At 43.8% G+C, this 14,724-nt stretch overlaps 1 protein-coding gene across 1 annotated transcript in view; it reads left to right on the top strand.

Moving 5' to 3' along the window:
• Positions 1–14,724, top strand: part of Bzw2 (basic leucine zipper and W2 domains 2) — a 48,439-nt gene that overhangs the window by 7,451 nt on the left and 26,264 nt on the right. The window contains exons 2-3 of the mRNA XM_057783156.1: positions 10,635–10,699; positions 13,875–14,051. Coding sequence (XP_057639139.1) covers positions 10,642–10,699; positions 13,875–14,051 — 235 coding nt within the window. The 5' untranslated portion in view covers positions 10,635–10,641. The remainder of the gene's footprint in view (positions 1–10,634; positions 10,700–13,874; positions 14,052–14,724) is intronic.

The following is a 14,724-nucleotide window of genomic DNA, read 5'->3' on the forward strand; positions in this document are numbered from 1 at the left end:
GGTACTTCCTTTCTTTTAAATTTGTGTTCCCTATGATCATAGATAAAACTGCTGGTGAATACATAACCCTGTCAATGTCATTGGTTCCGAGCGTCCCTCGGTTCTAGGCTAGCTATGGCAGTTTTGTGTCTACCGCACGTGCTTTCCTTGTCTAAAGACGGGCATGGGTGTGTGTTTAGCCTTTAACTAAAGCCTCCTCTGCTAGGCAGGCTTGGGCAGGTCCCCGTCCCTGAAGATTTGGTAGGAGTTTCAAGGCTGAAAAAAATAGTTCGGTTGACGTGACGTTCAGGTCCGTATTTGACCTTGCCGTATTTGACCTTGGTGTTACAATGTCCTCCTCCTGGTTACAGTAGTTCCCTCACCAATTCCCCTTTCCTCCTTTGACTAAAGCCCCATAGCTAGTGGCATTCACTTGGCCCTCTTGATGTGCTGCTCAGCTTCAGACTTTGGTTGGGGCTGTAAGCACAAACATGCCCGTCAGTTTTGTGGTTTTTAGCCTCTGAGTTGGTCTCTGGGACTGGACATTCCCTTCTTTGCTGATCCTCACCTCCTGGTTTTCTTCAACGCGGGCACCCTTTGTTGTGCAACCTGTAAGCTCATCCTGTATCTAAGTGGAGAGGAGATATTGAATTAGAGTCATCTTTCACCTGAGTGTGCTGGCACCCGCCTTTAATCCTGGCGTTCCGGAGGTGGTGGAGACAGTTGAATCTCAGTGAGTTCCAGGCCAGCCTGTTCCACATGGTGAGTTTGAGTGAAGCCAGGAAGTTATATATAGAGAGAAAGGGGATGAGGGCACCCAAACTTAATAGATGGATAGATGATAGATAGATAGATAGATAGATAGATAGATAGATAGATAGATAGATAGATAGATAGATAGATTTCTCAATACTGGAAGTTCGGTTGGTGAGTGTGAGCATTTGCTCAGCAAGTTTGGGGACTGAATTTGAATCTGAAGCACATATATTAAAAATAGCTGCCAGGGCTTGTAGCGCACGCCTTTAATCCCAGCACTTGGGAGACAGAGGCAGGTGGATCTCTGTGGGTTCAAGGACAACCTGGTCTATAAAGTGAGTTCCAGAATGGCCAGAACCATACCAAGAAACCCTGTCTCAAAAAAGTGGAAACAAACAAAGCTGAACATGGTGCCCGTGCCTGTAACCCAGAATTGCAGAGCGGAGACAGGCAGATCCTGAGAGCTCTCTGACTGACCAGTCTGGCTTAACCAGCAAACTTCTGATCCACAGAGACACGCTACCTCAAGACAGTAATGCAGAGAGCAATAGAGATACCTGCAGCCTGCTCTGGGTCCCAGACACTCGCGTGTGTGCGACACAGACAGACACACACATGCCCTTCTGTTCTCAGGCGCCGCGTCTGCTCAGCTGTCTAACAAGGATGAGAGGCTCTGCTAAAGGAGCGAGCACTGAAAACGAGGACGCGACGTCACTCGTGTCTTTGTCTGATACGCATGAGATTCTCATATGTAAAAGCGTTCTTGTGAAAGGATACATAAATGATGTCACAGCATTAAAATTACGTGAATCAGAATAAGAAAGGTTGTGGGGCGAGCTTTAGATTTTATTCCGTCTTTGCTTTGGGTTAGTGTTGGTCTTCACTCTCGCCAGACTACCATGGTGCTAAAAGCTAGGACAAACCTTATTATCTCTTCTTTCTTTCTTTCTTTCTTTCTTTCTTTCTTTCTTTCTTTCTTTCTTTCTGTTTTGTTTTTGTTGTTGTTGTTCTTTTGAGAGAGGGTTTCTCACATTTTTGGTATAGGTTTTTATGCCTTGGTTTTTATGTAATAATTACAAATTGGTGGATTTTCTCATTCCTTGTGTCCTGTTTATTACTTGGCATTTAGCTAAAGGCAAGGTTCCTTGGGGCCGAGGGTGTAGCTTAGTAGCCTTGAGTCCCATCCCCTGAGCCAGCTCACCCTGTAATCACAGTCCTTAGGAGGTCAATCTCCAGCTCTGGCTGTGTGGTAAGTTCAACAGGAGACCCTGTCTCGACAGCCGTCTCTTCCACAGCCCCTTCCTTTTCTCTTCTGAGCTGCATGTTGTTTTCACGTAAACTTCGGGAGTACCAGCTCTGATTTTTTTTTTATATTAATTATTGATGTCCTTTAATCATTCTCACTCATGATACCCAAACTAGGCTAAGAATTCTTTCCAAAGTGGTTGCTACCATTTTAATTCCCCCCCTCTTTTTAAAGAGTTATTTACTTATTATGTATAGTGTTCTGCCTGCATGTAAGCCTGAAGGCCAGAAGAGGGCACCAGATATCATTACAGATGGTTGTAAGCCACCATGTGGTTGCTGGGAATTGAACTCAGGACCTCAGAAAGAACAGCCAGTACTCTTAAACTCTGAGCCATCTCTCTAGCCTCCCCCCCCCTTATATTGTTTTTATTGAGCTATACATTGTTCTCCACTCCCCTTTCTTCCTCCCCTCTTCCCTTTTACACTCTCCCAGGACCTCTATATTCACAATTTACTATATTCACAATTTCCTACTCTTCTTTTTAATTGAACAGCACAGAAAGCATCACATGGGGAAGAAATGACGGACACTTTCCAGAATTTTCCGAATCACTCCAAAGAACCAACCCCAAGTGGCCCAGATAAAAACCCGTGTTATGAAACATTGTTTATCAGACAATATGTGTGTGCCCCATCTAACATTATGGTGGCTATTCCTTTTTTTAAATTAATTATTTATTTATTTAGTATACGCCTGCCCACCAGAAGAGGGCACCAGATCTCATAGATGATTATAAGGCACCATGTGGTTGCTGGGGATTGAACTCAGGATCTCTGCAAGAGCAGCCAATGCTCTTAACCTCTGAACCATCTCTCCAGCCCCCTGATTTATTCCTTCTCGGCCTGTTTGCTGTTTCTAGCAAATGATTAGCATTAATACGCACAAACACACACCTGGCAGTGGTAGGAGACGCCTTTAATCCCAAAACTTGGGGGAGGCAGAAGCAGGAAGACCTCTGTGAACTCAAGGTGTGGTGGTGCACTCCTTTAATCCCAGTCCTTGGGAAGCAGAGACAGGCAGGTCTCTATGAGTTCAAGGCCAGCCTGGTTACTTGAGCTAGTTCAAAGACTGGCTCTAAGGCTACAGAGAAACTTTGTCTTGAAAAAACAAAAAAAAGGTGGGGAGGAAGCAGAGAGAAACGCAGAGCTCAATAAAAATCAATTTAAAAAGGGAAAAAAACATACACACACACACACACACATCTAGACCGTGGGCACCAGAGAATACACTGGAAGATTACAGCTATGTATTAGCTTAGCTTGTAAAAGCTGATTACAGGGAAATCCAAGGCCAGTAAGGCTGCTTGTTACATTATTTCTTAAAGGCAGGTTAAACAGAAAGACTGAGTAGGCTAGCAGTCTTGAGTCTTAAATGACCCTGGTGTATATTATTAACTCTGGCTGTGAGTTCCAACAAAATTTCTAGTCTCTCAGAATGTCAGATATTTTCATCATAACGCATTGCCGCAACTATCAGATGGCCCAACTATTCCACTCCTGGGCGTGTACCCAGATCTCAGATTGCCCCTAACTAGCTTTCTCTATCTCTCACATATGGGAAACAACCTGTTCCCACAGCCTTCCTTCCCTTTTGAGAATGTCTCCAGCAAAACCAGCCTCCCTGTGGCGCCTTGCAAGAAAGCACAGGTTTGTTCTTGCCTCCCCCCCAAGCCCTCAATAACTGGAGGTGACCTTCTATGTTTACAATAGAGACTGGACAGGGGAAGATAACCTTGGAGCCCAGGGAAAGAAAACTAAGAAGGAGGAGACACGCTAGCTTTCTGGGAGCCTTCAGCCAGTGGGCAGCATGGCCAGTTGCCCCCCAAAAAGCCTCTCTTGGTGACAAAAACTTGTCTTGTCTATAAGCAGGGGAGGGAGCACAGTAGCTGTCAGGTGATACCGAGATGGCTGTCTGATTGGGCAGCAGAAAGGAGTCCTCTCGTCCCGAGGGGTTGAGCTGGGTGTTTCCCTCTCCAATCTTTCTGCCCCTTCAACTGGAACAGAATAGGCTCTAGAGGTAAAGAGTTGAACCACCCAGCCCCTGGGTTTCGGGTACCAGATGGCTCTACACATTAATGGCCCCAGTCGCCTGCCAGCTCACACAGGTGGTAGCCTCCCTGTTGCTAATTACATACCTTCTTCCTAGATACCAGTGTTCTGGAAAGGTAGAAGAAGGCCAGCCCAGCTCCATAAAGGACCATGGGCACAGCATGCCAGGCAGCCCTAGAAATCTGCTTAAGCTGTTGTCTCCCAGTCAGACTTCCTGAGAACCGAGTTTCACAGGTGTAAAGGAGGCCAGGAGAGCCCCATATCAACACTGCGTAGAACCCAGTTTCCATACTGATGGAACTGCCCACGTGTGAAGCATGCTTTGCTAAAGACTTAGTCCCAGCCAGCAGAACAGCTTAGGGGGTAAGGGTGCCTGGCACCAAGCCTGACTTCTGGACTGAGACCCTTAGGATCCATATTACAAAAGGATAGAACTGATTGCAGCAAGTTGTAGCTGTTCTCTGCACGTAATCTGTATACAGATTAGCTGTGACATTTCCCCTGTTCTCTGTGATGTATGCCCACAGGTTCACTGGGCACTAAATATCTACCCTTCCCCACCCTATCATAAATACAGATTAACTGGAAGATTCTAGCTGTGACGTTTCCCCTATTGCCAACAGGTTCACCGAGCACTAAATATCTGCTCCTAAAGTAGCAAATTTGACAGGTCAGAGCGGCTGCTGACTGTGTCCACAAAGACATTTGTTAGAGGATACTAGCCTCTGGGCCTCCTGGCCTCTGCTGAAACAGTAGCACAACCTCTGGGCCTCCTGGCCTCCGCTGAAACAGTAGCAGAGGCGAAGGAGCAGTAATCAAACTTTTTCTACAGTCTGGAAGTTCAAACCCCCCATCTGGGGCAGCAGAGGGGGAAGCCAGTCTGCTGTCTCCACTAAGTGTATTGTTTGGGCTCCAGAAACTGCTGCCAACGCTACAGAGCTCGGGAGTTTTCTTGGGACTCCTGACAACCTCCCCATGTGATACCTATCCAAGTTCTGATGCTGTACCACATGGTGAGGTGCTAATAAACAGAAGCTGTGCTCTTAAAAATCTCACCAACATGGCTGACCAAACATGAGCAAAGGGTGGCACCAGTAAGCACGCCGAACTGGATGGAGAAAAGCCCACAAGTCCTCAACCCTACACAAAGAATTTTGGGCAACTGAGTGAGGCTGGGCTTGGGAAAGGGTCACACCACCAGGGAAGTGTACACCAATTGGTTGTCCGGTACCAAATGGTTAGTCCTAAAAACATACATACAAGTGACATTATACGGAACCAACAGGTTGTATTTAGGAATACATACGTATATATACATGCATATATTGAAGGAGAATGGAGAGGTTATTCATCTCTTACTGACTGGTTCTGGAGCATTTCTGGGGCTAGATCTAAGAAGTAGATACTGTGTATCTGGTGGCTTTGCTCTTAGGTCCTAACTTTCCACTCATGTTCAAAAATCAGACATCGGTTTTCCCCACCCAGTCATTCCTCTGGGGAAGATTTTGCCCTTGTGTGCTAACGACTGTTTACTCTAGCTTTAACCCTGGGGTCTTCAGTATTCGCAAATGTCACAGCTATCCTCCTAATCAATCATAGCTACACATGGCTACACGATTACAATGCCTACATAGGGCTACATGATTACAGTGCCTACACAGGGCTGCACAATTGCAGTAGCAGCCTTTTTGAGTACCAAACCCTTGGTGCTGTGGCCAGCACAGTCGTGTCCGTTCCACCACCCTCCTCCCCCACCCCCGCTGGGAGGCTTTTGATTCTGCCGCCCTTCCTTGAGGAGTATTCCAGGTTGGGTTCTTTTTTCAGCCAAGTCCTTAAGCATCAAAAGAAACATTTTATCCTCTCTCCCAGTTTGGAGGCGTGGCTGCTGGTTATCTACCTTCATGGTGGATTGGAATGTCCCATTTCCTAGACTTTTTTTGGGGGGGGGGCAGGGTTAAGGGGATGGCATAGCTAACATATACTTGAAGCATCTTGCTGATGCAGAATACCTGAAAATCTTCCACCCACGGCTTCTGTTCAGGCCCCACAAGCCCTAGAGCATGGTGTCTCAGGTAGTTTTATGAAACCACAGGGCTATGGTCAGCTTTTGGGTTTTAACCACTACACCAGGAGCTGAGGCTGCATGTGGATTTCCTAGCCGTGATGCATGCACTGAATAAGTTTTCAAGAGACCCTAGTTTTATCACGGTCCCATTAGCATTGTGGTTCTGATGTATCTTGTGGACTTTTTCCAAAGGACCGTAGAAAGAAACAACCTAGGGGAGGGTCCTATATACTGTGATCTGGAGAGGGGAAAACGGCAGCTGTGACTGTAACACTCACCTCATACATATATGTAAAAGCTTCATAAAACTTAGGAAACCCCAGATCTCTTTAATGTCAATAAATTAAGCTTTTAAAATCAATTTAATTTCAAGAAAACTTTGCTAAAATAACATCAACCTAGAAGTTTTTCTATATTGAACATGTTATGTTAAAGATTGGATGTTTCTTATACTTAGCTGTTTGAAAAAAGAGAATCCCTTATAATTATGGGTAATTTTTAATTCTTTTAATGGTAAATTATCTTACTCAATTAGAAGATGAGAGATAATCCTTGAATCTTGCAAGGAAACCCAAAGTGCTCTTTGAGAACAGTTTCCTGGGGTTGGTGGAATGTCCTCACAAAACACATTCTTTGCATTTGAGGTTGAAGACTGAAATCCCCCCCTCCCCCCACACACACACAGTTGTAAGAATATTGACTGCACAGAGCAGTTTCTTTATGGTGTTTCATTGCAAAGTTTCTTTTCCTGCCCACTTACATAATGTTTTGAAAATGGGGCCAAATGATTCTCCAAGATACTTTATTCGGGATAATATTAACTAGAAATTCTGGTGATGGAGAGATAGCTCAGGAGTATGTGTTTTCACAGAGGACTTAAATTTGGTTCCCTTCACTCATGTTGGTTGCTTACAACTACCTGTAAAATCTAGCTTCAGGGGATCAATACCTCCTTTTGGTCACTGGGCACATACTTTCAGGTACATAGACATATATACATAAATTAAGAAAACATACATTTTAGGTATGTTTTTATTAAGTATTTGAAGCCATAAGATTGTTTGAAAATCACATTGCCTAATATGGTAACCATTAGTCAAATTGATTATTTAAATTTTAATTGATGAGAATGAAATAAAATTAAACATTAAGGTCTTCAATCATACTAAAAGGTTCAGGGGTGAAATGTATTTTCTGCCTGCCACGTTAGTGGTATGAGCAAAGTAATTCCTTCTTTGTTGTAGACAACCATACTGAATACATTGTTCACAGTCAGACATAGGGCCTAATCTGGCTAACTACCTACTTCATTAATAAAGCTTTACTGATGTATAGCCACAACCATTTGTTTTCATATGTTCTACTTTAAAATTTTTTATCATCTTTGTGAGAGGTATGTGTGCATAGGAACAGGAGAGAAGGGCATATGTGTTACGAGTCTTTTTCTGTCTTTTTCCTACCAGCCAGCTCCCAAATAATGACATGGAGACTTACTAGCTATGAAAGCTCAGTCTTAACTTAGACTTGTCCCAGCAGCTATTATCTTAACCCATATTTTTATTTATCTATGTTCTACCACCTAGCTTTTAGCTCTCACCCATTCTCTATATCTGACTCATTCTGCATCTCCATGACATCTCTTCCTCTCTTCTTTCCAGAGTCTGGTGTGGGAGGTCCTTCTGGCTATGTGTTGCTATCATTGGATAATGAATAAAGAAACTGCCTTGGCCTGTTCATAGGGCAGAACTTAGGTAGGCAGGAAAAGCTAGGCTGAGTGCTGAAAGAAGGAAAGCAGAGTCAGAACAGCCATGGAGCCGCTGCCAGAGTAAGACATGCCGAATCTCTGCTGGTAAGCCACTGCCATGTGGCGATATTCAGATTAATAGAAATGGGTTAAACTAAGATGTAAAAGTTAGCCAATAAGAAGTTAGAGCTAATGGGCCAAGCAGTGTTTTAATTAATAAGGTTTCTATGTTGTTATTTTGGGGCTAAGTGGCCTTCCTGTTACAGGAGTCCTTTAACCTCTCCAAGATCTGCTGTATGTGACATTTAAAATGTCTAAGTTTTTTGTAGTGAACCATGACCATTCCTAGCATTGACCTTTAAAGTCTCCAAAGAGATGATGGATAATAAACAATAACAATTCCACCTGGATTGTGATAATACCATTAAGATGACAAACACCACCCAAAGATTAATTTTGAACTACAAAGTACTCAGGACAACTTCAATGCTGCTAACTCAGAGGACTTGACCATTATCTCTTGACCATTATCTCTCAGGATTCGTTTGCATGAGGCTTCTTCAGACAGTAGCAGCTGGAGTAGAGATAGGACCAAAAAGTTGGGCATATTTTTCTCTCCTTTTACAGAAGAAAAAGAAATGTTGTGGCCTCTGCTTTAAAGTATTTATTTTCCTAAGTTGAAGCTGTGTGAGCAGATAGCATCACTGTTATATACTTAGTGCAGTGATGTCATGCCATGGAAGGCAGATCATCAAAATTTAGAGATGAACTAAACCAGACCACACAAGAACCAAACCAGATCATATGCACCAACCTCCAAGTACTGAGGCAAAAGGTCACTCATTTAAAGGGAGGGGGGAAATTAAGTTCTTTTCTTGTAGATCATCTGTGGTTGGTCTGACCCAGAGCTTAATTCCAAGTGCCCTGTTTTTTCTGAGGCCAGGGCTTTCAAAGGGGCTCAGTGAGGACCTTGTGAAGACTGAGCCTCACTGGAGCAGATTACAGGGTAGCACAGAGAACTAAAATTAGAGGGAAGTGTGCCTCGCTGCAAATAGTGACCTCTCAGTGACCAGTGTCGTCTTCGTCCTGGCTGTGGCGGACAGATTTTGACTGTTTCAGATTGTGCTGATGTGTATAAGTCTTTGCGTGTGCGTGTGTTTCTCAGTTTTTCTCCACGAAGAATGGATGATTTTTACGGTAAGATCCTATAACCAGGCAGGAAGAAAAACTTGGGCATTTAGCCGGGCGGTGGTGGCGCACGCCTTTAATCCCAGCACTTGGGAGGCAGAGGCAGGCGGATCTCTGTGAGTTCGAGACCAGCCTGGTCTACAAGAGCTAGTTCCAGGACAGGCTCCAAAACCACAGAGAAACCCTGTCTCAAAAAAAAAAAACCAAAAAAAAAAAAAACAAAAAAAACTTGGGCATTTAGAACTGAAGCTGATCTAAAAGCTAAAGCTTTTCAGATGACGTGTTTTGTGACACTTCTTCCGTGTGTGTGGGGGGGTTCTAGGGTGCAAAGACATCATTAATGGGTGGACCCTTTGAATTGGTGTTCTGGATCAAAAATAAAACTTTTAGCAAAAGCTCACACTTGAATTTTCCCAAATACTTACAAAATAAGAACATTTTGATACAGGGCTACATTTTACATTTTATTTTTGCCCCCAGATTTCCTAATGAGACTCCAACTCTTGGTGATTGTTGGTTGTCGAATGATGATATGTTGGGTCGTTTGTTGTTCTGGGGGGGATGAGGGAGATGCTGGGGGGGTGAGGGAGATACAGGGGAATGATGAGGGAGATACAGGGGGGATGATGAGGGAGATACAGGGGGGATGATGAGGGAGATACAGGGGAATGATGAGGGAGATACAGGGGGAAGGGATGAGGAAAATACGGGGGGGGGCGCGGATAAGGGAGATACAGGGGGAATGATGAGGGAGATACAGGGGGAAGGGATGAGGGAGATACGGGGGGGTGATGAGGGAGATACAGGGGGAAGGGATGAGGGAGATACAGGGGGAAGGGATGAGGGAGATACAGGGGGGGTGATGAGGGATATACAGGGGGAAGGGATGAGGGAGATACAGGAGGGGTGATGAGTAAAATACGGGGGGGGGGGATAAGGGAGATACAGGGACAGGTATGTGGCCTCAGAAACTGGACTTCATCTTGTCTTTTGGAGCAAAAGCAGAGGGAGGACAATGAGGTTGCAGCCCAGTAGGTGATGGTAAGAAAGGAGAAATGACTATAAGTATGTCATAGAGACGGAGCCAGAACCCGAGAAGTGGCACAGGTAGATCTAATTCATCCTTTGGGAAGTCGGTGCAAGTCTCCATGTGGTGGTTCAATTGTAATTTACTTAGCTAGACACATGTTGTATGCTGCAACTGTATCTTTCACATACATGTATGTCCGCCTTGGTCTGGGCGTGGTTAAAGGAGAACAGTAATAAAGCAGTTGTGGCAGTGTGCATACAGGTACGTATTTACAGATACATATACAGATACCGATACCATACACTCCCCAAAAGAGGGCGTGAAGTTAAAGTTGTTGCGCGTGGTTGTTTCCCAACGTTTGCCAAAAGTGGTTCTAGGTAAACGTTCACATTTTGCTAATCCAGTAATTTAAAATCCATATCTTTGCATGGTTGAGGTTGAACATGTGTTTATTATCTACATAGGTTTATTTGGACGGCTAATTCAAAACACACAAACTTTGTTTTCTTTTTCAGTAATTTTATGAATAAGCATCAGAAGCCAGTACTAACAGGCCAGCGGTTCAAAACCCGGAAAAGGGGTAGGTTGTGTTGTGTGTGAGTGCATGTGTGTGTGTGTGTAACACTCTAATCAGATTATTAGAACTGAGAAGAGTTTGAAGGATGCCCTGCTCTCCTTACTGGTATGATGGAACTCTGGGTAGCCCTGTTCTGTAGGGCAGCCGTGGAACCGGGTTGCTTAAGGGTGGCCCTTACATCCTCCCCAAGCCCTGCCTCTTTGGGGACAAAATGGAGATAATTAATAAAATAAACTTAGCTGTTTTTTTGGGTTTTTTTGTTTTTGTTTTTTTACAAACTATTGTTTTGACATCATTTATATTATAGTTTGTTTGTTTTTTGAGAAAATATTCATGAGAAAGATAGATGTAATGTTTTGGTTGCAGCATCAAAGGGTCTTTTATCTCTTGTTGTGTAGTGAACACTGTTGCTATTAATCCATACATAAGTTCATGGCACCTCGCCCCTCCCCCACATAGCTGACGGGTACTGTGGTTCTGGTATAAGTGATGTTAATGGCTTATTACCGTTCTCATGGCAGACAGCTGCACGTAGCCGTTCAGTACAAGCTGGACAGTTTTACTGATATCAAAATTATGCAAGCGTGTAGTTTAAGCAAACAGTCTATGAGATGTAGTTACAGCAACAGGGCCTCTTGACTCTTAAGTAATGCTTTTGATTTTTCCCATTCATGAAGCCAGATCACATTTTCCTATGGCTCTCTCTCTCTCCCCCCCCCCCCCCCGCAATATTAATTGTTCACGTCCTCCTACAGAAGCAGAGGATCCAGTCCTTCGCCTGCGTCCCTCCTGTCCTCCTATCTCCTGTGACTGGACATGATCCTCATGGTCACTCTTTCACACAGTGTCATTGGGATCCTTTGGCTAAATGACTTTAGTCTTTTTTTTTTTTTTTTTTAATTTAGGCTTCATTTTTCTATGACTTAAAACTATGCACCCATAACTTTTCCATCATTATACAAAAAATTGATAGCAATGATAAATCTTCTATTATAAATGCCCTTCACTTTTTTATTAGTTCTTCGAGAATTCCGTACAATCTACTTAGATCAGCTTCACCTTGTCCCCTCCCCCACACATTTCTAGATGCGCCTCCCTTCTCTTCTCACACAGCTTCCATGTCTATTTTTTTTAACTGCACCAAAACCCACTTGTGCTTCCTAAATGTTCTTGGATGTATGGCCTCCACCAGATCATGGAAGACTTATTGGGTCGGCACTGACCCTTTCTCTCCCAGCGGCTAAAAATTCACACTAGTGCCTCTGCTGGGTGGGGAAGTTTTGTGTTTAACTCTCCCTCCATGCTCCCTCTCGTCAGGCTGGTGTGACATTCTGTGTGATGTCACAGCCGCCATGCGGTCATACGCACATCCATTCTGCCGCACCCACCCCTGGCTCTTCCTCTTGAGTTCCTCCCAGCCCCTCCTCCACGGTGATCTCTGAGGTTTTGGAGGTTGGAGTATGGCACGTAAGTGCCATTTACCCTCCCACTGTGTCGTGCTGAAGAGCTGTCCTGGTCACGTTGCTTTATTCGGCCACTTTGGGTTGACACCCTGAAGCCGGACTGTCCACTGTCGGCACCAGTGTTTTCCTTCACGTGTGTGTTTTTGTTTGCTTTGTAAGAGCTCACGACATAGCCGATGGTCACTCCCCACTTCTGAGGCTTTGAATGTCTTGATACATCCTTGCTTTGCTCTTGTCTGTAAAGAATCATAGTTTGGCTGAACTCTGGGTTGGAAATCATTTTCAGCCAGTTTTTTGAAGACACTGATTTCTGAACCAGAATTGTTCAGGATTTATTTCTGCTCCTTGATACTTTATGTGTGGCTTGGTTTTGGTTTGCTCTGCCCTAGAAACTGAGACCCTAACCCTTTCTTCTGGTGCTCTGGGATTTCATGGCAGTGAACACACCTTGTGTGGGTCCAGTTTGAGTGTGTGCTCACACCGTTTGTCAGCTAAACACTCATGTTCTTCAATTCTGTAAAAACTTCCTAAAATTTTAAAAAATAATTTCCATTGACTTAGAGGTTTGCTCTCTTTTTTTACTGTACTATTTCGGTATTTGACTGGTCTGCACTGTGCCTTATCTTTTGACTGAGATTTTTCTAGATTGCTCACAACAGACGTTTTCAGCTTTCTCTTTCAGTTCTCCCATTGAGTTCACGTTTCTGTCATTTTTCATTCCAAGAGTTCACTGTTACTTTAGAAGTATGTATACTATTCCTCTCTACCCCCCCTTCTCTTCAACACCAACCTTCCACACGACACCTATCTAAAGTCTAGAGCAGGACCCCTTCAACCGCTTACTTCCCTCCCAGCCACACAGCCACACCGTGCTGTACCTCCGTGTCCGTGGATACGGTGCACCACACCAGCTCATGGTGCCTTTCAGTGTGTTCCTTTGCATCGTCTCCGTCTGCCTCATGAGTGTGCCCTGGAGACAGCAGCTGTGTCATAGCTGGCTTTCCTTAAATCTCTGCAGCCCAGTCAAAATGTGCCTAGTCATTGCTTACCTCTTTTTCATATTCCTATGAGTTTACAGTATAGTTTTATGGAGTCTAGAGGATGTGGGATATTGCAATAGATTTCAATAGCTAGAAGAATCTGCTAAAAAGATTGCAAGACTCTTAAAATAGTATCTCGTCTTATTTCTTGAGTAAATATTCTAAAATAGTGTGTTTGGGTTTCTTGTAAAATATGAATAGATATAACATCCATGCACATACAAAAAACAATGTGTGTGATCCCCAGCACTGAATGTCAAGAATGAGGACAGAAAACAGTGCCTGCCCTGGAACTGTACACCACACATCCAGCCTAGCACCAAGAGACCCCTTCTTATTTCCTCCTTTTCAGTGTTGTTCATCTTCGTCTTCTACAGGCACTGTTGAGTCTCAGACAAAATAATAGTTCATGTTTTAGTAGTTATAGTCTCCCCCATGGTTAGGCTCAGCAGATAATATACGTCAGCCAGCCTACAAATGACAAATAAACATCATTAATGTTATTGTGTATTAGATACTTAAAATCTTTGGAGGCCTTAATGTCCAGAGTCAATCAGTTTGTCAGGACAGATGCCTGAACGAGGGGTTTTAGAACATGGGAATCCATATGGCCAGTTTCTTTCAACACTTTATTTACACACAGGCGAAACGAATTGTTTTTTGGTTTTTTTTCAGATGAAAAAGAGAAATTCGAACCCACAGTCTTCAGGGATACACTTGTCCAGGGGCTTAATGAGGCGGGTGATGACCTCGAAGCTGTAGCCAAATTTTTGGATTCTACTGGCTCCCGATTAGATTATCGTCGCTATGCGGACACACTCTTTGATATCCTGGTGGCCGGCAGCATGCTTGGTAAGCCCTATGGTTTTAACATGTTCTTATAGTATGTATGTATCTCAAGTCCGTTACCATAGTTCCTCTTAGGATAGAATCCTTGGAAGTTTACATTAATTGAAAAAAAATTTGCATCTTTTACCTAGACTATAATTCCGAATGAATTACTAGTTTATAGAACATATGAGTTTCTGTTCACACTAGGACATAGCCACTTCAGCCAAGAGCCAATTGCTTCATGTGTCCCTAAGCCACGGGTGTCTATGGGAGGCTGTGGCTTTGTGTGTTTGTATATGTCTTCTAGATCCTTCCCACATACTTGAAGAACCCAGATGTCAAATGGCAGCTTTTCTTTTCTCCTCCGTGTCCTCACGTTGATGTCAGGACTCATCCTTAATAGTTCTTAATAGTTAGTTCTTCCACCTTATCCAATGAGACAGGGTCTCTCAATCAAACCCAAAGCTTGCCAGCGTGGCTACTCCAGCTCGCTAGGTTGCTCTAGGGAATCCCGTGTTTATCCCCTGAGCATTTTGTGTGGGTTTTGGGAATCTGAATTCTGGTCCTTAGAACAGTTGAGCTGTCTCCAGCTTCTTTACATAGTTCTTATCGCTGATCTCCATGGTAGCTCTGCGCCATTAGAAGTTGCCAGTTTGTTTTCAGTTATCCAAGAGATATTTGTGGACTAGAGATG

This window comes from Chionomys nivalis, chromosome 10 (genome assembly GCF_950005125.1).
Source record: "Chionomys nivalis chromosome 10, mChiNiv1.1, whole genome shotgun sequence".
Taxonomy (NCBI): Eukaryota; Metazoa; Chordata; class Mammalia; order Rodentia; family Cricetidae; genus Chionomys; species Chionomys nivalis.